At 37.3% G+C, this 26,400-nt stretch overlaps 1 protein-coding gene across 11 annotated transcripts in view; it reads right to left on the bottom strand.

Annotated features, from left to right (window-relative positions):
- Nucleotides 1–26,400, bottom strand: part of LOC136864113 (uncharacterized) — a 929,406-nt gene that overhangs the window by 653,379 nt on the left and 249,627 nt on the right. For 10 of the 11 annotated variants that reach the window (XR_010859273.2, XR_010859274.2, XM_067140697.2 and 7 more), the window contains exons 7-8: nt 1,369–1,520; nt 1,058–1,222 (exon numbers count right to left, since the gene is read on the bottom strand). Coding sequence is in view for 9 of the 11 variants with exons in the window: in XM_067140697.2 (XP_066996798.2) it covers nt 1,058–1,222; nt 1,369–1,520 (317 nt within the window). In the remaining 2 variants the exon portion in view is untranslated. The remainder of the gene's footprint in view (nt 1–1,057; nt 1,223–1,368; nt 1,521–26,400) is intronic. The other variant, XM_067140694.2, reaches the window with a different exon arrangement.

The following is a 26,400-nucleotide window of genomic DNA, read 5'->3' as shown; positions in this document are numbered from 1 at the left end:
CAGAAGACATAGTGCAATGTAAACACAACATCCTGCCAGCAAAGGCATATGATAATATTGCTGTTCTGTAATAATTTCCCTTTTGACGGTAATGCCGTAATCGCAAAGTGAAAACCGTAATCATTACGAACAATCCGCAATATTTGGCACCTCTGAGCTGGAGTCTTCCATCTCGCAAGGTTCCCGGATACATCCAGCATCCGAACTGTTCTGGAATGACTGGCGCAGATACAGTATATAAGAGAGGAGTGACTTGCCCGAGTTGGAGTTGGTGTAGTTCAGTCGTGAGCTCAGTCAGTGAGTGACTGCAAGTGCTGTGAAGCGCATAACCTGCCCTGACTGTAGGACTAACGTGTAACAGCGTGGACTGATGGTGAAGGAGAGACTGTGCAGCTGTAATACATGGGACTTTGTGTGTGAATATAAAACTGTGTAGGTGTGCGCAAACTGTGTAGTGTGCGGCGGCTTTTAAAATACAGTGTACACTGCCCTACGGTGCAAGTGAGTGTGACTTTGTGACATAACTGTTTCGCTTGTAAGAATAAGTGAGAAACCTTGAGAGACAGAGACAGCACGCGAACTATGTAAGTGTGTGTTATGAGCGAAAGTCATGTGCTTGTTAGTCCTGTGTAGTTTTAGTGCTTAGTTAATAAATCTTAGTACCAATACACAAGCTAACAGTCTAGTGTTAATTTATCCTACTACCCCGCCAACTCATCACAGTATTTTAATCAATTTAGTCAATACTGAAACACGCTACTTTTCCAAGTAGTCATTTTAGTTGTAGGACCCTGACAATCTGCCAAAGTATGTAATAGAAAAAGTACTTTTAAATTATTATTATTATTATTATTATTATTAACAACAACACATTAAGATCATCTTTAGAATATTCACAATTTCTTTCCATCCAAACTGGAGTCAACAATACTGTATCAACAGGCTTGAAAGATATGAGTAAATGCCTGTAATTAATCATTCCTTTTCTGGAACACATCTCTGCAGATGATTGTTCACGTAATTTTTTTTAAAAATGACTGACACAAGAATGGCTTACTTTCGATTTTGCAAGATGTCGCCCTGAGTTGGAGGTGCTGCAGCAAAAATTCGAGTTGGATCTTCAGGATGAGCCCCTATGTCCTTCCCTTGCAGCCACAGATGGTACCGATCTGGCTGGAACCTCTTTACAAATGTATCCATGCTAATCTTCACCATATCCCTGCTACAGAAAACAATGTATGTAGTGACAATGTCACACATCAATTCACAGGCAAAAGACAGGGGGCAAAGGAACACTCAGAAGAGAAAATATTTTTAGAATACTAATGAAAAATAAATTTCAACCTAATGGACTGTTGTTAAACCTACCCTCTACACAAACACTGTAAAGCCCGTTTGCCATATTCTATCCATCGTGTGGTGGCAAAATTGGTGGATTCTGCACAATTAAAACCATGGTTGAATCCTGCATGGTAACCATATGGAAATGTTATCATTATCTCACCAGCCTCTTGGGTTATCTGCAAAGATAAAAGAAATATCACAAAATTCACACATTCTGATTTATGGAGAAAAAAAAAAGAAGATAATTTAGTAGAAGTTAAGTCTGTTTTTACTCCACTTCCAAATCTTCAGATAAATTTGTAACATTCTGAATCAAGCCACACTAATTCGCTCCCACATTTAACATATGCTGATAATTATTAAAATAGTGCAGCTTCTACATTTCACCTGGCTGTTGCAATGATCCTGATGAGGGATGTGTCCGAACTGGAGAATTGCAGATCATGCTGAAACTATGCACACATACGTTGGGCGAGTCCAACAAGGTAGAACTGTTCAAGGTTATGAATTTCAGTATTGGTTCCATATTGAATTAAGATTACATATAATTTACAAACTTTATTCCACCTACTCAATACTGTACAATAATTGCAATGTCTATATATACATTACAATATTTCGACCCTATGTAGGTCATCATCAGCCTAACTAAGATACTCTTATGGATTTGCCCAAGTCCTAAAACAAAATTACATTGTGGAAATAAAAATTAAAAGAGAGTGAACTGTGCATGTGATGCAAAAATCTACATATTAAATGGTGGAGTGATGAAATGTTGATAGATAAAATAATGCTGTACTGATCATGACAAATAAAATTTTCAGGTTTTACATCAATTACACTTAGACTGTAAGAATAGTAACACGCAATTTTTTACAATGATGATTAAAATATGCCCTTGTTTAGTGAATACTCTAAAATTGCACATTAAAAGTATAAAATGCCGGTTGACTGCAAAGTCCAGATACTTCTATTGAGTTCTATATTTCAAGTGCAATTTCAGATAGAGAACTGAATGTTGAACATTGGCGCAGAGGGTGTCTGTCTTGCTTAAGGTCCAATATTTCTGATACAGAAATTAAATGTAGATAAAACCATACGACATACACAGTTCATTGTTTTAATTTTTATTTCCACAATGTAATTTTGTTTTGATGATGATGCTTGTTGTTTTAAGGGGCTTAACATCGCAGGTTATCGGCCCCGTAATTTTGTTTTAAGACTTCGGCAAATCCATAAGTGTATCTTAGTTAGGCTGATGATGACCCACACAGGGTCGAAAATAGTCCCTTGATAACATATTGTAATGTATTTATTGACATTGTAATTATTGTACAGTATTGAGTAGGGGGAATAAACTCTGTAAATTACATGTAAGGTAACAGTATCATATTTTAGAAGTGTGCACTCTGATCAAGCGGGTAGCCTTCCTCATGCCTGGTTGGTGGCTCAAGAGATACGTTCCCAGTAATAATGTAGAGAACACAAACTGGTGTTACACCATCAACACTGTATGAAACACAGATGAGTGCAAGAAGAGCATTATATTGCTCTGTTGTCAAAACCATATTGCACATGGTGTCCAAAAGGTCCTGCATTGTCCAACAGGTCCTGTTCTTGAATGCTGAAAAGCATCTCAACTCATCTTCCTACAAACAAATAAAATAAAATAAAACTTTATCAATGTTGACATTCATCATTCAAAACACGGGACTCTTCACATATATGAATATAAGTGTCTTTCGCGTCTCTCAAAAAGTGACAACGCCCGAGTAAGGTGGAGGACTATATGATAGGGAAGCGGATTCTAGTGCAGCCTATGAAGAACTTGCCAATGGCATGCCAATTTAAACATGTGCATCTTAATTGTGCCTTCCATTACGAGTGGAAGTTAATCTCAGAGTTAACTTTGTTCATAGTTCTGCTCAACTGAACTCACCCAATACACATGCACAATTCCAGCATGATCTCCAATTCCCAGCTCAGACGCCTTTCTCTTGATTTTCAATTTCCACTCGCGTCAAGGTTTAAGACTAGCAGGTTCATTTAAACAGGCTATGTGAAGAAAAATCAAAAGCTGCTAATGAACAGCACTCAGATTTTGACACCAAAGTTAGTGCCTTAGCTTGGCAATCTACCAAACACCTCAAACCAGAAGACAAGGGCTTAGAAGCAAGAGCTATCTAATCACAATGAGTGAAGATTTGTATCAATCCATATAAAGAAGAGACAGACGCAAAGAGTATTTCATCCAGCATCCTCAGCCCATATAATGACTGTAAGTATTTCTTCCTAACAAGTTTGTCATTCATGAGCATCTGGATAACTTTAACTCAAATGTACACAAAAGTATAATATACAAAGGTTTCTGTTTATGTACTAATAGTAATAATGATAATGATGTCATGGTAGCAGAATGTATGTGAACTCTTAACACTATGAGTAGATATGGAAGCCTAATAAGTAGAGCTAGGAATTTTAGGTGAAAAATTTTGGTTGAAAAGATGCAAACAAGATGCAAAATGTAAATATTCACACAAACATCACCAAAACTAATTTTCCTTCATATATAAGTACACAACAAAATTCACTTATGTTATCAAGTATTACAAATCTGCCTAAAACAAGTCTCAGAACACAATGTTATTAAAAATATTCCAGGAAACTGTCAATACAGATAACATTCAATATTTCAATTTAATTTCAGTTAAGTTGCATCTCCGGTTGCTATGTAAATACTTATACATAGAAAAGGAATGTTCATTATCAACAGAGGTAGTCGGATTTTTGAAGGGCGGAAAAAAGTCGTAAGATGTCAGCATGTAAAAGATATCTTGTGACTTATTTGGTGTTTACCTGACAAAATTCATTAAATCTCAGCCATAGACGCCCAGGAGAATTTCGGTTTACTCGGTCTGCCATCTAGTGGGCCTAGAGTAAAACGGAACGTCGAAACTGACGAGCAGACAGCCAGATGGCGTCAAATTGAAATGTCTGCACACGGTAGCCGAGGCCATATGATTATGATTATTATTATTATTATTATTATTATTATTATTATTATTATTATTATTATTAATAACAGACACACATGGTACATATTCTGTTTGAAGTCGATATTAAATGCCCGTTTGTTGCAACACCCATAATCAAGGTTTATGGCTAAGCACAGTTCTAATGTCTGCTTTATATATCCTCCAGTGCTTCCTTCGCATCCATCACAACAGCCCTTTTAAGAAATTTCATAGCCTTATGGTTACAAATATACACTGCAGCATTTACCCAAGTACCCCGTGTATTAAGAATTGGGGATGTTGGAAGAGTATGTCCTCTATGTTTTCTCTCTCTGCTATTTGCTTTACGTCGCACCAACACAGATATGTCTTATAGCAACAATGGGATAGGAAAGGCCTAGGAATTGGAAGGAAGCGGCTGTGGCCTTAATTAAGGTACAACCCCGGCATTTGCCTGGTGTGAAAATGGAAAACCATGGAAAACCATCTTCAGGACTGCCGACAGTGGGCCTCGAACCCATCATCTCCCGATTACTGGATACTGGCCGCACTTAAGCGACTGCAGCTATCGAGCTCGGTCCTCTATGTTTTACGTACATTTGTTTCCTAGCAGGAGCCTTTTTAGTAACCTCTTAATGCAAGACAGAAATGTATTTGCATATGAATATTCATCTTTTAGTGCTTCACCAACTCGATGTAATGCATGTCCAATGCAAGTTACATACTTTACATTACAGTACGTAGATTTCATCAGGTTGGCAAATGTCGATAACTTGTAAAATGCTTGGTCCGTAAGTACTAGCCACACTCTGTCATACTGTCATGCATGTTAGGTACCAAAATGATAAAAAGAAATGCAATGTAAATTTAAATATAACAGTTGCATAGTGTTATTTGAAGTGATTCCATATACTGTATATGAGTTGATTATATGTGTATATACAGAAGATATGAGTAGAATTTTGTAAATAATATAAATTTATTAAGGATGGGCTGTGTGTTTAATAGAAACATTGTCAGTGTAAATTGCATAATACTGTATTTTAGGAAAATGTCTTCTCTTTTTAATTTAAAATTTAGTGCTTGATAACAATGCATTTTTGTATATCATTTGTGTAGACACCTCAATTGCAAATAAAGTGATTATGATTTTACTGTATTCTTTCAAGCCACAAAAAAATACATGCATCGTTTAAACTTTGCATCACACTGGAATTGTTGGTTTTATTCAGAAAGTGCATTTTCAACAGCATGGGTTTCAATTGCTGTCCATTCAGGGGTGCTATTAAAATGTATAGTATATATCTCGCTTTCCTGCACTAGTTTTATCAAGTAGAAAATATACTGAGTTTTCATCTATTACTTGCCTAATATGCTGTCATTTCTTCATTGTAGAGGCTGAAGATATGATTTTCATAATGTGCTCTCATCTGGAACCGACTTCCCAATACATTTCTGCATATATGTATTTCATGACAAGGTTGTTAAGCTTGGAAAGAGGAATACTACAAATGTTTGCCGTTTCAGTTTTTAAAAAATTAATTTTCAGCCATTGCCTCAGCTATGTATGGTTGTCGCTCTCCAATCTTACTACTTGTACTTCCTTATTAATCAAATGTTTTGCTGCTTAATACAAACTTGTACAAAATTATTTTGATATCCTGCTAACAACCACTACTGATCTGCATTTAGGGCAGTCACCCAGGTGGCAGATTCCTAGTCAATACTATAATATTTTATGTCCTATTAAGACGAATCTTTACGCAGATACAGACATGGTTTCGACCCGGCATTGGGTCATCTTCAGTAAGACATATATAATTAATTTAAAACTTCGCACACACAAAATGAAAGTTTTTTGTTAAAAAAGCATGATGAAAGTTAAAAACTGTGAGATGGTGATCGTTAAAACAGTCTTCAGCTGGAGATCTTTCTGTTTCAATGTTTTTGTTGTCCTTTGGTGTGGTTAAACTAGTATCTGTAAACTGTTGGCTTAGTTGTTATGTTCCAACATGGGCCGAGATACATAAGCATTATATAAGTTGAACCGTCTGATTTTTAGTCTGGATTGTACAAATCGAATTAAGAGTTGAAAAATGGTGACTAACAGTCAAAACGTTTAAAGTAAGCTATCTTCTTTTTCTACCACTTTTGCCCACACCTGTGGGGTTGTGGGCACGAACTGTGTCGTACATGTGGATTTGACCCTGTTTTACGACCGGATGTCCTTCCTGACGCCAACCCTATACGGAGGGATGTAATCACTATTGCGTGTTTCTGTGGTGGTTGGTAGTAGTGTGTTGTCTAAATATGAAGAGGAAAGTGTTGGGACAAACGCAAACACCCAGTCCCCGGGCCAGAAGAATTAATCAGAGATGATGAAAATCCCCGACCTGGCTGGGAATCGAACCCGGGACCTTCTGAACAGAAGGCCTCAACGCTGACCATTCAGCCAATGAGTTGGACCATTTAAAGTAAGCTATGAAGAACGAAAATTAACTTACATTACGTGACCCGCTTGTGTCACCACATTACGTGACCCGCTTGTATCACCCGTGTTCTCTGATTATGGAGTCCAGCTCTCGACTCACTTGCGGGAGAGTGAGAGTATGCGGAATAATGGGAGCGGTGACTGAAACTGAGTGTGATAATTGTGAGTTCTTCTGTTCCTGTTTTTTACTACAAATAATCGGAATGAAAGTTTCCCACATTACGTTCTTTTCTTCATTTATAGCATTTAAGTTGAGGGCTGGGTTCATATACTGATCCATACTAATCTAAAAATTCTCTAAAATGTTGAGTAGTGGACCATTTTGTTCACACTGTAGAATTTTTGATCTTGATCTATTGTGGTATAATTATGATTATAGTTTTTGTGATGGTTACTCATGGCAGAGAAACGATTATATTTTGAAGCGTTGCGGTGTTCTGTATATCTTATGAGGAAGTTCCTACCAGTTTGTCCTGCGTAACTTGACCCGCATCCCTGGCACTCCAGTTTATATATCCCAGAATTTATGTATTTATTGCTAGTATTTACTGTGTGAGAGTTAAATACTATTCCTTCATTAGTGTTGCTGGTTTTGAAAGCAATTTTTAGGTTATGTTTTCTTAGGAAGTCGGTGATTATACGTATATTATTATTGCCAAATGTGGTGATGATGATGATGATGATGCTTGTGTTTTAAGGGGCCTAACATCGAAGGTCATCGGCCCCTAATGGAACGAGATGAACGACATGAGATATGAAGTTAAAATTTTAAAACTTATCCACTGACTAGAGTTAAAAAAATGGTGATGAAGACAAATGAGGGTGAGATTAAAATAATCAGTGGATCTAATACACAATGCCTTATTTTCTAATAAAATAAGAGAAAATACAGGCAACAAGGGAATGAGGCATTGCCTGGTAGTATTGCAAAATGTGAATTTGGCACATTTTTCCTTAACCTTGAACAACGGATTCAGCACAGAATTTATAAATAAGCTAATCAATAAACATACTAACAAGCCCACAACTACTTTAACGAAGGAGGAAAAAGCTAGGTTATGCATAGTGGAAACTTGCACCTTCCACCCCTCCCAGAGCCTTCATGACCAGTACGGAGATGACTGTTTTGCTTTGCTACTAATTAGGTAAAGTGGTTTGAAACTAGCACACAGTGGTATACGAAGGCAATCATCAATAAGGCGACACTCCGGAGATAGAAAATCACTATTTTGGTCATTTTGGCAATTTTTTTTTACGATTGAAATAATATAATAATAATTTTGAGCGGCTATTTCCAGCCAGATGCAGCCCCAGTAAGGCACACCCTCCAATGAGGGTGGGCAGCATCTGCTGTGTGTAGGTAATTGTGTGTTACTGTGGTGTTGTGGTGGAGGAGAGTGTTGTGTGTGGTGTGTGAGTTGCAGGGATGCTGGGGGCAGCACAAACACCCAGGCCCCGAGCCAAGGGAATTAACTATTTGAGGTTAAAACCTCCGACCCAGCCGGGAATCGAAAATCGAACCCAGGACCCTCTGGACCAAAGGCCAGCAGGCTAACTATTTAACCATGGAGCAGGATATATGACTGAAATTGAAAGGATTAAGTTTCTTCTTCTTGTCACAAAGTTATTTTGTTGAATTCAAACAATTTATTGTTTTAATAATGCTTTGTTTGCCAGTCTGAACACAGCAGGAACAGGCATGGCATCTGCTGAACTGCTTTGTTACGTAATGATGTCATTGTCATGTTTCCATTCAATCAAATATGCCTGTTCTTTGCAATTATGCATTCATGGGATGGGCCAAAAGCCCCCCCAGCCCCCCCGATATATTTAAACAGACTCAAGCTGTATGATCTACCATATTTCTGAATGAATTTGTAAAGCCTGTTACGAACTAATATTTCAGTACTAGACTGTCACTGAGCAACATTTTATGCTTGTACTGGTATTCCTGATAGTACTACAATAGTGCCCGACAACTATAAGTTTTGTTATTCTTGTATGTTTAATCTTTGTTGTGGGTTCTGTGGTGGTAGCCAGCCTGTTTACTTTTGTGAAGTATGCGCGCAAGTAACGTCTTGTAGTTGCGTATCAAGATACTATACGTAAACATAAATCAGCCCTAGCTAAGCGACGAATTGCTGAACTTTTGATAGGAAAGAGATGGGGATCAGCTATTACCGGACAAGAGTCTCCATTCAAGAAATCAGGGACAAAAGGTCATGAAATGTTATCGGAATCAGATTGTTCTCATCAGGAAAGTGTTGCATCAACTTCAAGCCATGTAAGTCCTGCACTTTTACCCAACAATCATGACATGACGGAAACTACAATTCCCATAACTTTGACTCAGGAAAGGTAGCATTGTGAAAAATAAAATACGGGTGAATCACTTTCTGTTCTTTGGAGAAGAAGAGACAAGCTTCCGCAGTTACCAGTATTCGTACAGAAGCTGCTAAGAAAGGAAGGGAAGGAAAAACATACAGTTCTGGTGACTTTTAGGTAGGTAGGTAGGTAGATAGATAGATAGATAGATAATTAATGCCTTTATTGGTGGCATAGGGCTCAAAGCCCCCTCTTGCACTTAACCACTAGAAGAGTATACATGTACATAACTTATACAGTACTTACAAATACAAATAAAACAAATAATATTAATAGCAAAAACAATAGTAATAATATTAAAAATGACAATAAAAGAATCCTTAATTTTAAAATACACAAAGTAAAATACACTTAAGTGATGTAACTGCAATAATCCGTTCATTCATCCCATTCATTCATTCATTCATTCATTCATTCACTCACTCATTCAACAATTATCCAGCAAGTCAGCAGGATCTACTCAACAAATACTCGCGGAACGCCACTTTAAACTTGCGATGAGAGGGATTGTCCCTAATATTCGCAGGTAGCAAATTCCATGCCCTGGACGCAGAGATTATGAAGGAGTGGTTGTAAGCCGCAGTGCGGTTTACAGGTATGGTAAGAGAGGAGCCAGATCTCGTATTGCGGTCATGATATGAAGAGAGGTAAGAAAAAGGTGAAGAAAGATAGTTGGGAGTAGTAGTGGAAAGTATTTTGTGCAGAAGTGATAACATGTGAAATTCATGGCGCTGGTGCACTCGAAGCCACGACAATTCCTTTTAATATGGTGATATATGAGCATCATATCGCAGATTAAATATATATCTTACACAGCTATTGAGGCTCCAGAACAGTTTCTTGTTACTGTCGCAGGTAATTTCAGTCAACACAGTGTCACAATAGTCAAGTATAGGTAGTATGAGAGAGTGAATCAGTTGTACTTTAAGTCGAACCGAGAATGCAGTACAGAATCGCTTCAGAGGATATAAGCATTTGTGTACTTTATTACATGTGCTTATCACCTGCTGAGTCCAATTTAGGGTCTCAGTCATAATAATTCCTACATTAGTCACTGAAGTAGAGTAGGGTGTGATTTTAATGTTTAAAATTATTGGAGAGATGTCCCGTTGCTTGAGGGAATATAGGTTTTTACTGGTACCGATAATAACAACTTGAGTTTTATTCGGGTTTATTAGTAAACTGTTTTCATTTGCATAGTCACTAAGATGTTTTAGGTCGGAATTTATTTTAGTAATTGCAGTATCAATATCACTCGGTTTTGAATGACAGTAAATTTGTACATCATCTGCATACACTTGCACTTGGCAGATTTTAAGAGCTTTCGATATATCATTAATTTGGATGATAAATAACAGTGGTCCCAGGACCGACCCCTGAGGGACACCGAGGGTCTTACTTTGCCACCCTGAAGTCACATTTCCCACTGTCACACGTTGTCGGCGATTTTCAAGGTAAGAGGAAAAGAACCGAAGCGACACACTATTAAAATTTAGTTCTCGAAGTTTGTGCAGTAGTAACTGAGGGTTGGCAGTGTCGAAGGCACTACTGATATCTAATAATGTCAGTATAGTCACGTTGCGTTGGTCCATCTAATATCTATATCTAATATCATCTGTCACTCGTAGTAAAGCTTTCGCAGTGCTATGTCCTTTCCTGAAGCCCGATTGGAAGGGATTGAGGAGGGAATGCTTGGTAAGGTATTCAGTTAACTTGTGTGTGAACTAGGCGTTCAAGTACCTTGGATAGGGGTGGTAGGATGGATACTGGATGATAATCTGAAGGAGAATCTAAATTGGAGCTCTTCGGGATGGGTCTAATTAGTGCATCTTTCCAAACATCTGGGAACACTCTGTTTGTCAGGCAGTAGTTAAATATATGTGTTAGTATTGGCAGAACAGCTCCCAAGATATCTTTAATCAGCAATATAGGAATGTCATCATTACCTGTGGCATTAAATATAATAGAATATATCACACCATTAACTTCATTCGAAGTGATATTTCTAAGGGAGAATTGCTCATGCACAGAATACTGTTGAAATAAGAGTAGTGAACTTTTAGGCAATCAGGAAGAAAATGTCACTTGAACTTTGATTTAATTTTCGTGCCAATTGTAATTTTTAAACTTAAATCCCATTTCCTCCCATAATATTCAGCCAATTGTACCAAAATTTGTATGGTATATGTATCACAGCTACATTAAGATACCTGCGTATGGAATTTTTTATAGCAGAATTTTCTTAAGCAGTAGAGATTTTTAAGTCCTACATTTTAGAAAAAATTACACAAACGTTGGTATATCTCCTTATATAAATTATGTACAGAAAAATCGATACATAGTGCTTTTAAAACACGAACTATCTACCTAATTACAAATTTACATTAACATGTTAATTAAATTTCACGAAAAAATGGAATTAAAAATTTCAAAAATTTTTGTTCGGAAAAACTATTAATTGTATATGAATGAAATTTTTGTGATATATCTACTTTTATGTAGGTGACATTCCCACAAAATTTTGTGAAAATCCATGCATTAGGTAAAAATATATTTTTATCTCCGGAGTGTCGCCTTAAAGGATTCCAATGGCATTTCATAATTTCCTGTCAAATATTGGTATCATTTGGAGTTACCTAAAAAGGTGCACATGTTGATATTCAGCCATTTTGTGCCTTTGGAATCTCTCTTCAGCATCCAACTGTCTGCTAGCATACTGGGACTTCATTTGCCTTGGTACCTCTTTTCCATCATAGAAATCCGCTGATGAAAATGCTCGCCATGTTCATCACCAACAGCCCCAAGATTTTATGGGGAAAAGTCTACATGGGATTCAAGGTTTCTTTTAAGACTTGTTGCATCCCATAGCTTGGTATGATTTCAAAGATCACTCACAATTTCATGATTGTATTCTGCTTTACGATTTCCAAGAAAACTATAACAGATATTTCTGAATGATTTTCAGACTGCTTTTTCCAACAAATTCAACAGTTTCTCAATGTCCCAACTCTAGGTCTTCATCACTGTAGTTGTTGAGTATTTGTCGGGCCTGCATAATTCCTGCTGTGTCTGTTGAGTCTCAGGCACATATGAAGCATTTGATTTTATCAAAGTTTTTGCTCAGGAAAACTGGGTAACTCATCTGAGTACCTCACCTTGTGTGACAAGAAACGGAAAGTGGAGCCTAGTCACTTCCTCGTACAAAACTTGATGACTGGGAGCCTTTACGAGAATCTTCTTCAGAGCAGCAATGAAGTCATTTACCCTACTGTAATTCTAATTCTCCATGATACTTTCACAAACATGGTGTAGCCCATGTGCCATACATGTCACGAGGCTGAGGTTAGGGTACGTGCTCTTCAGTTGTTGGAAAGCCAAAAGCATGTAGCATGCTTGATCAGTTACCACAAGCCCAACTTTTTTGTACTCTATGTACCTGGCCACAGGTTCACGAGTCATTGAATCATTGCATTATTGTGCAAGAATTTGTCTCCTAAAGTTCGTACATTTTAAAAAGCATATGTTTCACCCATTCACCATATAATGGAAATACCAACACATTCAAAATGCATCTTTGCAGCTCATCAGTAGTTACGTCTAAAATGAATCCCACTTCACGTTTGCTGGGCGCATCTTTTATTTTCTCGAAGATGTTCTCCTAAATTGGCTGTATGCAATTTTTTCTCAGAGTGCTCTCTTCTGTTATTGACCTATGCGTGTACTTCTCAAGGAATGGTTTGACTGCAGGATTGTTTACCTTGTGGACTGGAATTTCTGACTGAATTAATGCCATGGCAAGATGCACACTGAACTCATGCAATGACCACTGTTTTTCAGATCCCGACGAGAAGGCATGTATCTGAGTAGTTTGCTTAGGTTTCAACTTGTGAAGTTCAATGTTCTTTACATGCTTGCTGTACTGGATGTGCTGGTTTATTCTGTTTCTTTTATGCTTGTCATCGATTGCAATATATACTTCGTAGACAGCACATCGAAGTATGATCCCATCAGTTTCAATAAATTGCATCTTGTATTCCACTGAAAGTGCATACAACTTCTCCTTCTTAACGTTCCACATGAATTTGTATTGTGAATAATATATTCTGTTCTAGACTGGTAAAAATGCTAACACAGTACACAGTCGATAGGTCAAACCGTTAAATTCATGCCAGCACTAACTGAACCAAGTTTAAACTGTTGCAGCATCATTGTTTACAGCAGCAGGTTGACCACTGGTGCCAGGATATGAATTATGGGAGATTTATATAAATCATATTTTAATATTTATTTACAACTGAAGGGTACACAGGAAAAAGGGGGAATGTAATATTTTCTACAAACTGCGATAATTAAATTTAAAAGTTTCAACCTTTAACATTGTCTACAATAATATATGTAATGTTAGCCTAATGTATTGGTATTGTCAATAGATAACAATGAAAATATAGAATTAAATTTTATAATTGAAAAAAATTGGAAAATGAAGTAAATACACATTTGTCACAAAAATACAGGGGAATGTCAGTCTTATGAACACATTTTCATGGAAATAAAAGAGGAATGTCACTTTTAACAAAACTTAACATATAACCTGTCAATTAATAGTGAGGAAGTGTATCAATGAATGATCTTCCTTCTGGTCCACAAAATGATCTAAGGACGCCCAGATCAGAAAATTTTGCTGTAGAGATTGGATGTAAACCTGAATTAGAAATAAATTACAAATTTAAAATCTCAATATTGCCAGCATGTTTGCGAATGTAGAGCAACTTCATGTACACTAACTCTTGCACTTACGTTCATAAGATACCTCTGGAAGAACAAACTCACTAACTGGTGTTTCTGGGAAGTGTGGAATTGATTTTGGAGCATTTACAACAGGTCATTCCCAATGGCCACATTGTAACTGTCTCTGTATTCCGTGAATCGTGGATACTCAATGGAGATGACAAGTACCCTTACAGGTCTTGTTTTAAAAGGGAAAACTTTTCTGTACAAGCGAGTCAAAAACTTGGTCCACTGACGAATCATTGGTTGATCAACTTCGATTACATGGAAAGGGAAGGGCTTATTTCTGGGACTCCTAAAATGATCCACCCAGTCTTCTGGCGTTTTAGCTGCAAATTTCTGGTTAATTAGTGCCATGTTTCTACCGCATCTCTAAGTATGAGTACCCATGAATTGGAAATACTATTTTCACAGACTCGAGGTGTTTGGAATGATGTACTATAAAGTGGAGAAATCTGAAAACAGTCCAGTTCTGGTTTTGTCCACATGCAGAATCACAGAAGATTGTCAAGTGTTTTATCTCGTCCCCAAGTTCACAAAATATAAAATGATGTAACATAGAACACACTTCATCTGCTGCTTTATGTGCAGCTATCTCTGGGTGTGTATAGAATACCGAGTGTCCACTATAGAAAACATGTATATTGAAGCAGAACAGTGACAGCTGTCTACGGTAATACACGTTAGTGGATAAATTAGGTATGCATAAATTATTTTGGAAATCCATCGCTATTGCCACATACCAAACTGACATTCCCACTTTGTTTCTTGTTCTGTGGTGACATTCCCCTTTCATCAATTGTACATGTATTCTTAAACTTGTTATATTTCCGTGAATATTCCCTTTACTTGGTTGTACATTATCTTAAACTACTCTCATACATACATACATTATCATTATAGACTGTTATGCCTTTCAGCGTTCAGTCTGCTGACCATAAAATATATATGGGTAGAGTTAATTCATTTTTTTTGTTTTACATTGACATTCGTCTCTTTTCCCAGTGTACCCTTCAACTGCTGACAAAATTGTTAATATCTGTTCAGAGGAGAAAACAGATTCTGTCTAATTTTTAAAGTAACACATCAGAGAGGGGGGAAAAGGTGCTGAAGCAGGAAATTAAGGGAAAAGGTGGCAAAGTGTTGTAATCTCACAAAAAGGTGCAAAAAATTGTGTTTATTTCACTATAATCCATGTCCCCAACAACATATATTGACCTAACTGTACAAAATAGCTATATTTTTTGGAATGGTGCTGCACTTTAAAATTCTTTTACTACTTATCAGTAGCTACCACTAGCTACTACACTGCAATTCTTGCAAATCACAAAATACAACTTTCCTCAAGAATGGTGCAAGCAACAGACCCCAAACCTACGATACTACAATCCTCTGCCTAACACACATCACTCGTGCCAACTCGGTACATCAATCATCTTCCACCCTGTATAACTTGTTCAAAATCAAAGTGTATGAGAGTATTCTTGAACAATGCCAGGATAACTGTCTCTCTCCCCCAATATTGGAACAAAATGTTGTCTGATTCTAGATTTATTTTTACTCATTCAACAAAATCTGTTCATAATTTTGGATGAACACATACCATACAGGCAACAATCATTCCACTAGGTGCAACTTCCTTGTTCAACCAATGGATATATATACTTTTTCCATCAGAGGAAAAAGGTCAACAAATGTTTCTGTGAGGGAGTTTTACTTAGAGCAGTAACGCAATTATCAATCTTCATGAGTATATCCACAATCAGTTCACTGCTTCCATAGTTAATAACATGATTAAGTATGCTTCAAAGAAAGCTACATTCCCATTGAAAGTGATGCATCCTGATGCTCTACACAATGTTATCTGGGACACTGAAGATTTGAGTTCTCCAACTCCCAACTACACAAACGCACCATTCATCCAATGTGCTTAGGCTGGTGTTAGACTATCAAAGACATTTTTCAAAGACCTTTTGTAAAATATTTTTACAATCTGCTTTACATCGCATCGAACACAGACAGGTCATATGGCGATGATGGGATAGGAAAGGCCTAGGAGTGGGAAAGAATCGGCCGTGGCCTTAATTATGGTACAGCCCCAGCAACTTTGTGGAGTGAAAATGGGAAAATACGGAAAACCATCTTCAGGACTGCCGACGGTAGGGTTCAAACCCACTATCTTCCGGATGCAAGCTCACAGCGGCGCACCCCTAACTGCATGGGCAACTCGTCCGGTATAAAATATTTCATATTTCAGCAAAAATGGATGAAGGACAGTTGTGCGCATGTTTGGCTACTATTAGTTTTTACTTGTACATATCAGATGTAAGGCTTTTCAGGCGTTTGCTCTATTAACCAGCGTTTCGTCCCTCCATGGGAATTTATAGTTTTCTATTCGGAATTACTAGGCGGGCAATAATTCCATTGTGGAGATTTATCTCCCGTATGCAGTTAACAGACTGTACCTCATATATAGGCTTCTGATAAGCTCACCTGCATACATCCAGCGTCAGTGGGTAGGGTCTGACACATCCCACTCTGACGAGTCTAGTGTCAGACCAACGACGAAACGCTGGTTAATAGAGCAAACGCCTGAAAAGCCTTACATCTGATATGTTTTTGACATGCTCTATTGGTAAAGAATATCTAATTCCCTCCATGGGAATTTAGAATTTTCCAAACGTAATTTAGTCGACAAAAGTCAACTTCCGCAGCGAAAGAGTTAAAGCAATTGTTGAGGAATGTGAAAATCAGTTTGTACCTTTAAAGGTGGTAAGGAATGGTAAAGTTCCACTATATATGATAACAGGGAAGTAAAGAGACTAAGAAGGAGGTGCAGGTTGGAAAGAAATAGAGTTAGAAATGGCTGTGAAAGTAAGCAGAAATTGAAGGAACTTACTAGGAAACAGTCTAGCAAAGAAGTCAGCTAAGGATAACATGATGGCAAGCATAATTGGAGGCCATACAAATTTTAGTGAAAAATGGAAGAGTATGTATAGGTACCTTAAGGCAGAAAGAGGTTCCAAGAAGGATATTCTAGGAATCATTAATGAATAAGAGGAGTGTGTACGCGAGGATCTTCAAAAGGCAGAAGTGTTCAGTCAGCAGTATGTAAGGATTGTTGGTTACAAGGATAATGTCCAGATAGAGGTGGTGACTAATACTAAAGAAGTATTAAAATTTACCTATGACAACAATGACATTTACAGTAAGATACAAAAGTTGAAAACTAGAAATGCAGCTGGACCTGATAAAGTTTTGGGGGATATACTAAAGACAATGGGTAGGATTATAGTACCATATCTGAAGTACTTATTTGATTATTGTTTGCATGAAGGAGCTATACCAAATGAATGGAGAGTTTCTATAGTAGCCCCTGTGTATAAAGGAAAGGATAATAAACATAAAGCTGAAAATTACAGGCCAGTCGGTTTGACATGCATTGTATGTAAACTTTGGGAAAGCATTCTTTTTGATTATATACGACATGTTTGCAAAATTAAAAACTGGTTTGACGGAAGGCAGTTTGGGTTTAGGAAAAGGTTATTCCAATGAAGCTCAACTTGTAGGATTCCAGCAAGATATAGCAGATGTCCTGGATTCAGGAGGTCAATTTGACTGTATCGTGATCGACCTATCTAAGGCATTTGATAGGGTAGAACATGGCAGGATCATTGTAAATACCTAGGTCTTAATATAAGGAAAGATCTTCACTCGGGTAATCACATAAATATGATTGTAAATAAAGGGTACAGATCTCTGCACATGGTTATGAGGGTATTTAGGGGTTGTAATAAGGATGTAAAGGAGAGGGGATATAAGTCTCTGGTAAGACCCCAACTAGAGTATGGGTCCACTGTATTGGACCCTCACTAGGATTACTTGATTCAAGAACTGGAAAAAATCCAAGGAAAAGCAGCTCGATTTGCTCTGGGCGATTTCCGACAAAAGAGTAGCATTACAAAAATGTTGCAAAGTTTGGGTTAGAAAGACTTAGGAGAAAGGAGACGTGCTGCTCGTCTCAGTGGTACGTAATACCAATATAAATGGTCTGTTATTGGACATTATAAATTTTCCAGCTAACTCATTCCTGGTTGCTAGTGTTTCGCCCCCGTGAGCTAAGTTGGTCTTATCAGTTGGTACCTAGCACACCCACCAAGATACATGGCTAGTGCATACCGTGGAGGCCACTGCGTAGGTTACTTAGAGCCACCAGCAGTGCCAATGCACTATGAAAGACTTTGTCTCATTACCAAAAATTGATGCCTGCTTGGCCATCAGATGATATATTATCTATAATTAAGAGGGGAATCTGGTACATACGCTACTGTTAGAGCTTTTTACACCAAACAAAATAAATACACTCATAATGCAACACACTCTCACTTATGAAATGCAGGATGTTAACACCTCTTAGTTCTCTATTTGAAAGCCTTTCTTTCCTTATTTACATATTTTGGATAATTTCACAGAATTCCAATAATGTTCTTTTAATCGTACATTCTGCCATAATCATTGGCTTCTCAACATGCTTCAATATAATAGTCATTTTCTTGCTGAATTTCTCGTACCCCAGTAATCTCCCATTCCCATTCTGTTGAGCATTCTTTTAACTCTCGTTAGCCAATAATCATTTAAATGTTTCATTTGGTGTTGGTATGCTAAATTCAATATTCCTCTCCCAGCTCCCCATCTTAATCTTACCCTGTATTTTACTACTTTCCTAGCTATATCTGCTTGAATGCTGATATCTTCACAGTCTTCGAACTCCACTATTCTGGAAGACCCATTATTAATTTTCATAATTTATTACATCTAGGTCCTTTCTGTCTACTTCTATTCTGTCTATTTCTGCTCTATACAATGCTCTTGATATCACTAGCACATTTAAAATATTTTTACATAACTTGTATTCATTATTTGGCATCGTCCTCTTGAAAAGACCTTGTGCTTGATAAAACGGCCAACCCTTTCATTTTAGCGCATTTTACTTGCTCATGCCACATCCCATTTGATGTTATTATAATTCCTAAATATTCTATTTTATTGACATATTCTAGTTCTACACCTTCTAACCACCAGTGCCTTCCTTTATTTCTTAAATATATTTCCTCTTTTATACACCATTACTTTTTAAAAAAATATTAATGTTCAAATTCCAAATTCTGCAATATTAGGCACATTTGTTGAGACTGCTTTGCATACTGACTGATGTAAGAGAGAGCAGAAGGATGTCATGTGAGAAAACCAGGCCAGATATTTTGTTTATTGTTCAAGCATGGGCCTGTCCTATCGTCCTTCCCTTGACTATCGAATACATCACTGATAAAGAGTATGAACAATATCTATATATATAAAATAAGAGTTTTGTCTGTACATTGCTCAGAATTTGAAAAGAATGGCATTTCTGTATCGGTCATGTCCACAGTAACAAGGAAATGCACTTTTTACTTTTCCGTAATTTCTGTCTGTCTGTCTGTCTATCTGTCTGTCTGTATGTATGTACACGCATCACTAGAAAACGGCTAAAGAGAATTTAATACAAATTGGTATGCAAAGTCGGGGAATAAGTCGCTACAATCTAAGCCATAAAATATTTTATTCACGCTGATAGAAATGGTAGTTTAGGGGAAGTCCTAATTTAATTTTCAAATATTTATGTTATTAGTGGTCCTATCTTAATAAAAATTGGTATGCAAAGTCACAGAATAAGTCGCTACAATCTGGGTTATAAATAATTTTATATTTACGCTGAGTGAAATGGTAGTTTAGGGGAAGGCCTGAAATGCAATTCTTAAATATGTACGTCATTAGTGGTCCTATCTCAAAGAAAACTGGTATAAAAAGTCGGAGAATTAGCCACTACAATATAGGCTGTACATCATTTTATTCATGCTGAATTAAATGGTAGTTTAGGGGAAGGCCTGAAATTTAATTCTCAAATATTTGTGTTATTAGTGGTCCTATCGATAAATACTACATAACCAAAGTTATACAGAATGACATTTCCGACCATTTATGTCTTATGGATTTTTACCGTACCGGATATGATAACACAGATATTCATGAATTTGTATTTTAGTTGCTAAGTCCACATCGACGCCGAGCCACGAGAAAATAGGGTAACAGAATTTAATGAAAATCGGTAAATAGAGTCGGGGAATAAGAAACTATAGTTTAAGCTATAAACAATTTTATTCACCCTGGATTAAATTGTAGTTTACCGGGCGAGTTGGCCGTGCGGTTAGAGGTGCACGACTGCGAGCTTGCATTCGGGAGAGAGTGGGTTCGAATCCCACTGTCTCCAGCCCTGAAGATGGTTTTACGTGGTTTCCCATTTTCACACCAGGCAAATGCTGGGACTGTACCTTAATTAAGGCCATGGCCGCTTCCTTCCAACTCCAAGGCCTTTCCTATTACATCGCCGCCATAAGACCTCTCTGTGTCGGTGTGACGTAAAGCCACCAGCAAAAAAAACAAAAAAACAAACAAACAAGAAATTGTCATTTAGGGGAAGGCGCCTAAATTTTAATACCTATCTTTTTGGTCCTATCGAAAAGTACTACATAACAAAAGTTACAGAGAATACAATTTCCGATCATTTAGTTTTATTCAGTTTTACCATACCGACTATGATGAGTGGTATTTCAGATTCGGAAGAAAACTAGATGTGAGGGCCTACAATATCGAAAGCGCATAACATTGATCAACAATAACATTTCATTGTGATGATATTTGTTTCTTATGCTGTGTCTCAACTCCGATAGATGGGATTACTGCTGCGTACCGAGGATAACAGCCTGACTGAATGTTGGCGGGAAATAGAAGGGGAGTTAGAAAACTTTCTTCTTTAGCATGTCATTTCTCTGGTCCATACATTTTCTGATACAGCTGGTACATAACACACTGGTTCTTCATAGTATTCCAGTTATTCGATCCCTACTCTGACGCGCTGTTTTGAATGAGCAGTATGCATACTTAGGGCAGAGGCTGACTTAGTAGTAGTAGTAGTAGTAGTAGTAGTAGTAGTAGTATGGCCTGGTCTAGAATAACAATTTAGGCATATTCCGAATTATAAGCACCACAATCTATATATATAAAATAAGAGTTTTGTCTGTATATTGCTCAGAATTTAAAAAGGATGGTATTTCTGTATCAGTCGTGCCCACTGTAACAAGGAAATGCACTTTCTACTTTTCTGTAATTTCCGTCTGTCTGTCTTCTGTCTGTCTGTATGTATGTACACGCATCACGAGGAAACGGCTGAAGAGAATATTAAGTCGGGTAATAAGTCACTACTATCTAGGCCAGGGGAGGGCCTAAAATTTAATTCTCAAATATTTGTTATTAATAGTCATATCTTAACGAAAATAGGTAGGGGGAGTCGAGGAATAAGTCGCTACAATCTAGGCCGTAATTAATTGTATTCACGCTGAGAAAAATTATAGTTTAGGGAAAGGCCTACAAAGGAATTCTCAAATATTTATGTTATTAGTGGTCCTATCTTAATGAAAATCGGTATGCAAAGTCGAGGAATAAGTCGCTATAATCTAGGCCATAAGTAATGTTATACACACTGAATGAAATGGTAGTTTAGGGGTAGGCCTAAAATTTAATTCCGAAATAATTGTTATTAGTGGTCGTATCGATAAAGACTACATAATATTTCAGTTATGTAGTATTATATTTCCGATCATTTATGTATTATACATTTTTACCATAGCGGCTATGATCAGAGATATTCATGAATTTGGATTTTCGTTACGAAGTCCGTATCAGCGCCGAGTCACCAGAAAATGGGTAAACAGGATTTAATGAAAATCGGTATGTAAAGTCGGAGAATGAGGGATTACAGTCTACACTACAAATAATTTTATAAGACGCCCTAATATCACACAGTCGAAAGAAAACTAAGTGTGAAGGCCTACAATATAGAAAGCTCATAAAATTGATCAACAATAACATTACATTAACCATTGTTTGTTGTGATGTGCTTTGTTTTCTGTTGCCACTCATCTCCGATAGATAGGGTTACTGCTGCGTACCGAGGTTTTTTTTTAAATTTGCCTTACGTCGCACCGATACAGTTACTGTAGGTCTCATGGCGTTGATGGGATAGGAAAGAGCTATGAAAGTGAAGGAAGCGGCCTTGGCAGCATTTGCCAGGTGTGAAAATGGGAATCCACGGAATAACATCTTCAGGGCTACCGAGAGTGGGGTTCGAATCCACTATCTCCCGGATGCAAGCTCACAGCTGCGCGCCCCTAACCACAGGGCCAACTCGCCCAGTCGTACGAGTGTAACAGTCTGCCTAAATATTGGCGAGAAGTAGTTGTGGAATTAGGTAACTTTCTTCTTTAGCATGCCATTCCTGTTTCGTAAATTTCCCGATACTACTGGCACGTAACACACTGGTTCATCATAGCATTAGAGCTATTCAATCCCTACTCTGAGGCACTGACTGGAATGAGAAGTGCGCATATGTAACGAAATATTGGCAGAGGAGTGTTTACGGCTGTCTGTGGCCAGGTCATTCCAGCACTGGAACTTTGGACTGTTAGATCGGCACCGTAGTACGGTTCGTTAAAAGTGAGAAAATGTGTAGTTTTTCATTTGATCGAGTATTTTATGTGATAACATTGCTTTTAATCGCTACATTCCTACTGACGTTTTTGTAATTACATATGTTGACTTCAGTAGAATCCCGTAGCGAAGCGCGGGTACATCAGCTAGTTAGTAATAATTTACATCCCTGTTCAAGTCCAATATTTGAATCTACCTTTCCTACCATTAATTATTCCTTTACATTAATTGAGCATATCGCTTCTGCATATAGTTAATTCTTCTGTGGCCTTAATAATTTTATTTGACATGCCTACTCAGCTAGCTTCGGAACCACAGCCCACCTGCTCACCTAATCAAGGGCTTTTTGAAGGTCTATAGCTGCAAGGTATATTCCACCACCTTTTCTCTTTAAGTATTTATCTATTATTGTTTTAATTATAGATGTGTTATCTGTGCTTCTCATTCATTTCCTAAATCCTGACTGGTACGCTGAAAGTATAGAGTATTCATCTGCACATTTTATAATTCTTTTTGCAAAAATCCCAGTATAAATCTTGCTGGGTGTATCCAACAAGGTAATATCACTACAATGATAAGTATTTATCTTTCTCCCTTCCTTTTGTATATCGGACACATTATTCCTTCTTGCCAAAAACTTGGGATTTTCCTACTGTAAAAAATTTTGCTAAATATTTTAGTTGTTATTTCTAACATCTGACTCCATTTTCCTAGCTCTTTCCAGAATTCATATGCGACTCCACTGACAGCTCCTGATTCCCCCCCCCCCCCCCCTTACTTTTTTTTAAAAAATGTGTCTAATAATTCATCCATAGTTATTCCATCATCTAGTGCATGCAGTGTGATCTTTTACACGTCTAAGTAACCAAGTCTCAGTTTTATTAATTTATTTCCTATGTGTCTTCACCACCTAGCAACCCCCTGAAATACACTAGCCACTCCTCATCATTTATACTTGCTTGTTTACTGCTTTCATATTCTTTACAGATTAAGCTTACACCCTGACACACATACTGTTCTTCCTTTCTCTTCTTTTTTACAGGATACACCCGATTTATGTTTTTTCACCTACGAGATCAGTAATTCTCCATTTGAAGCCCAATATTAACACACTACTACATAAACAATGTTTGTAACACAACGCGAGGGAGTCCCATAAGGTTATTTACGCCGATCCAGACGACGTTTTATTCATCAGCAGTTCATTTTCCAACCAATATATGTGATTTTAGCATTCCTCATCATGTTTATTTTATGAAACAACATCATAGTTCATTACAAGAGCTCACCCTTATGTGAATAACTGTCTTTAATCACAAACAGTCTAATGCCATTGAGCGAAGATTATTATGGTCATTGTTTTATACGAACAATTAATCCCTACATATTATAGTAACATTTTTAATTCATTCATTCCACTTACATTTTAAGCAATTTTAAAGATCAGTATTTTAGACATAATATAATCTTATTGATTATTTTTAAATTTTTAAAATTCGTATTTTATCATTAGCTGATGATGCTCACTAAGATTGAGCGAAACATGTCCTACTTGTAATTTCTATTAATGGTTTTATCCTAAATATAAAGGACTATTGTGTATTGGAAAGGTGGTTTTATTAATATAATAACTTCTTACTTTGAGGGATGTTCCACCATTCAACACAATGTAAAATATTTGAAATCTATTAAGCGAAGACCAGTTTCCACTCCCTTGGAGTCATCATCAGTTCTTGCAGAATAATTAAATCAAAGGGAATCTGATAAGAATCAACATGAGAATTGCCTAAATACATATCAATAGGTTGACATAAAACATAATGATAAAATTATATACCCAATGACATACCCTAAATACATATCAATGATGATGATTATTATTGTTTAAAGGGGCCTAACATCTAGGTCATCGGCCCCTAATGGTATGAAATGAGACGAAATGTAATAAATTAGAAGTCCAAAATCCTCCACTGACCAGAATTCAAAACGTGAGGAGGAAAAATGAATGGATGGATAGAAATTTAAAATGATCAGTGGATCCGACCCGCAACGGCTCACATTCACAGAAAATGACGAAAAAGAAAACAATGGTATTACTGAACAAGTGACTGGTTCTGTAGCACAATACTGAATTGATGAGGCATGTAATCTAAAGGGGGTCCAAAATCCAAGTTATCGGCCCCTCATAATGGTACTTATCGCTAAGAATGCAGAACCATGGTATTTGTTATGTTGCAGTACTAATCAAAAGTAGCGTTGACTCGCGGTATTACACACAGTATGGTACTACTCGCAGATAATGAAATTCGCGCATCGCGGCACCATTTAGAGGCAACGCAAACCTATGGTGTTCATCACATAAGTGTACTAACCACAGGGACTCGTACTATCCCGTGGTGTTCCTCATATAATGGGTACTAATCATAGGCAAGCCAGAACCATGGTGTCGCTCATATAGTGGTACTAATCACAGGTACTGTAAAAGCTGACCGCACGGTGCTCCTAGGTGCTACTAATTCCAAACCTATTTGGTACCTAACATACTGGTACTACGCGCAAGTAAAAGTGACCCATGGTGTTCCCCGTGTGGTGATACTAATCACAGGTAGTTTCATGGTTCCAATACAATCAGGCTTGGTCGCTCCCTTGTAGTCGCCTCTTACGACAGGCAGGGAATACCGTGGGTGTATTCTTCGTCTGCGCCCCCCCACCCACAGGAGGTTCTGGGTTTGGTCCGTGAGAGGTATTTTATTTCCCTCAAGTCTGCTGGCAAGCCAGGTAGGACCCCCTATCCGCCACCTGGGACGCGCCACGCGGGAGTATCACCTCTCCCCCTGCTACGCCAGCGTAGTAGGTTCGTGGATACATAACAATAGGTTGACATAAAACATAATGACAAATTATATACACAATGACATGAAACGCTCTGCAATTTAAGAAAGTTTTTTGTTCTGGGCTAAAAATACTGCTGTATGTGTAGAACATGGAACAGACTTGTCGGCCTTGTTTCAATCAACTTTAAAACATATGAACTAGTTGAAATAAAACACATTTGACAATGAAACAATAATCTTGCAGTGCTTTTGTACAGTATGGAGCAAAGTTTTCAGTCTTGTGGAGAGCTGATGTGAATAATAATAATAATAATAATAATAATAATAATAATAATAATAATAATAATAATAATAATAATAATAATTGGTAGTTAAAATTAACTGAGGGGTTGGGGGAACATTCTTCGTTATGGATAATCTGCTTTTGAAGTTGAAACTGTCGTCTACTATTGTTGTTGATGTAAGAATTGATGATTGTATGGCCTTGGTTTATGGCACTGTATCGTTAAAGGTGGATGCTCCCATCCTTGCATTGCCAAAAACTTTTGGTGTGTTAGTGAAACATTAAACCACTAGCAAAAAACAAAAAAACAAAAGAGGTATCATGTGGGTTGTAGTCGGCGTTATCATCAAGGATATTTCGGTATAGCATATTCTTCGCTATACAGATCTCAATTGCAGATGACAAACTGGGATAGTTAACTATAAAATTTGTTTTACATGTAATTCCACTTATGTTAGTTAAACAGAAATGTAATGGTCCTTCTGTTCCTGCCAAATCATAGGAACTACAAATGGCATATGATGTGTACCATTTTCTCACCCAGTGAGAAGCCTAAGACAAATACTTAGCGCCCAGTCTTTATGAAGATCACCAGCTTTATACCCAAAATAAAGTTCATAACATTTCTTTCACAAGTGATATGAAATTTTGCCTCTGGGACTTGTGGTTGGTTCGCTA

The sequence above is a fragment of the Anabrus simplex genome, chromosome 2, assembly GCF_040414725.1.
Source record: "Anabrus simplex isolate iqAnaSimp1 chromosome 2, ASM4041472v1, whole genome shotgun sequence".
Lineage (NCBI taxonomy): Eukaryota > Metazoa > Arthropoda > Insecta > Orthoptera > Tettigoniidae > Anabrus > Anabrus simplex.
This window is presented reverse-complemented; position numbering and strand designations above follow the sequence as displayed.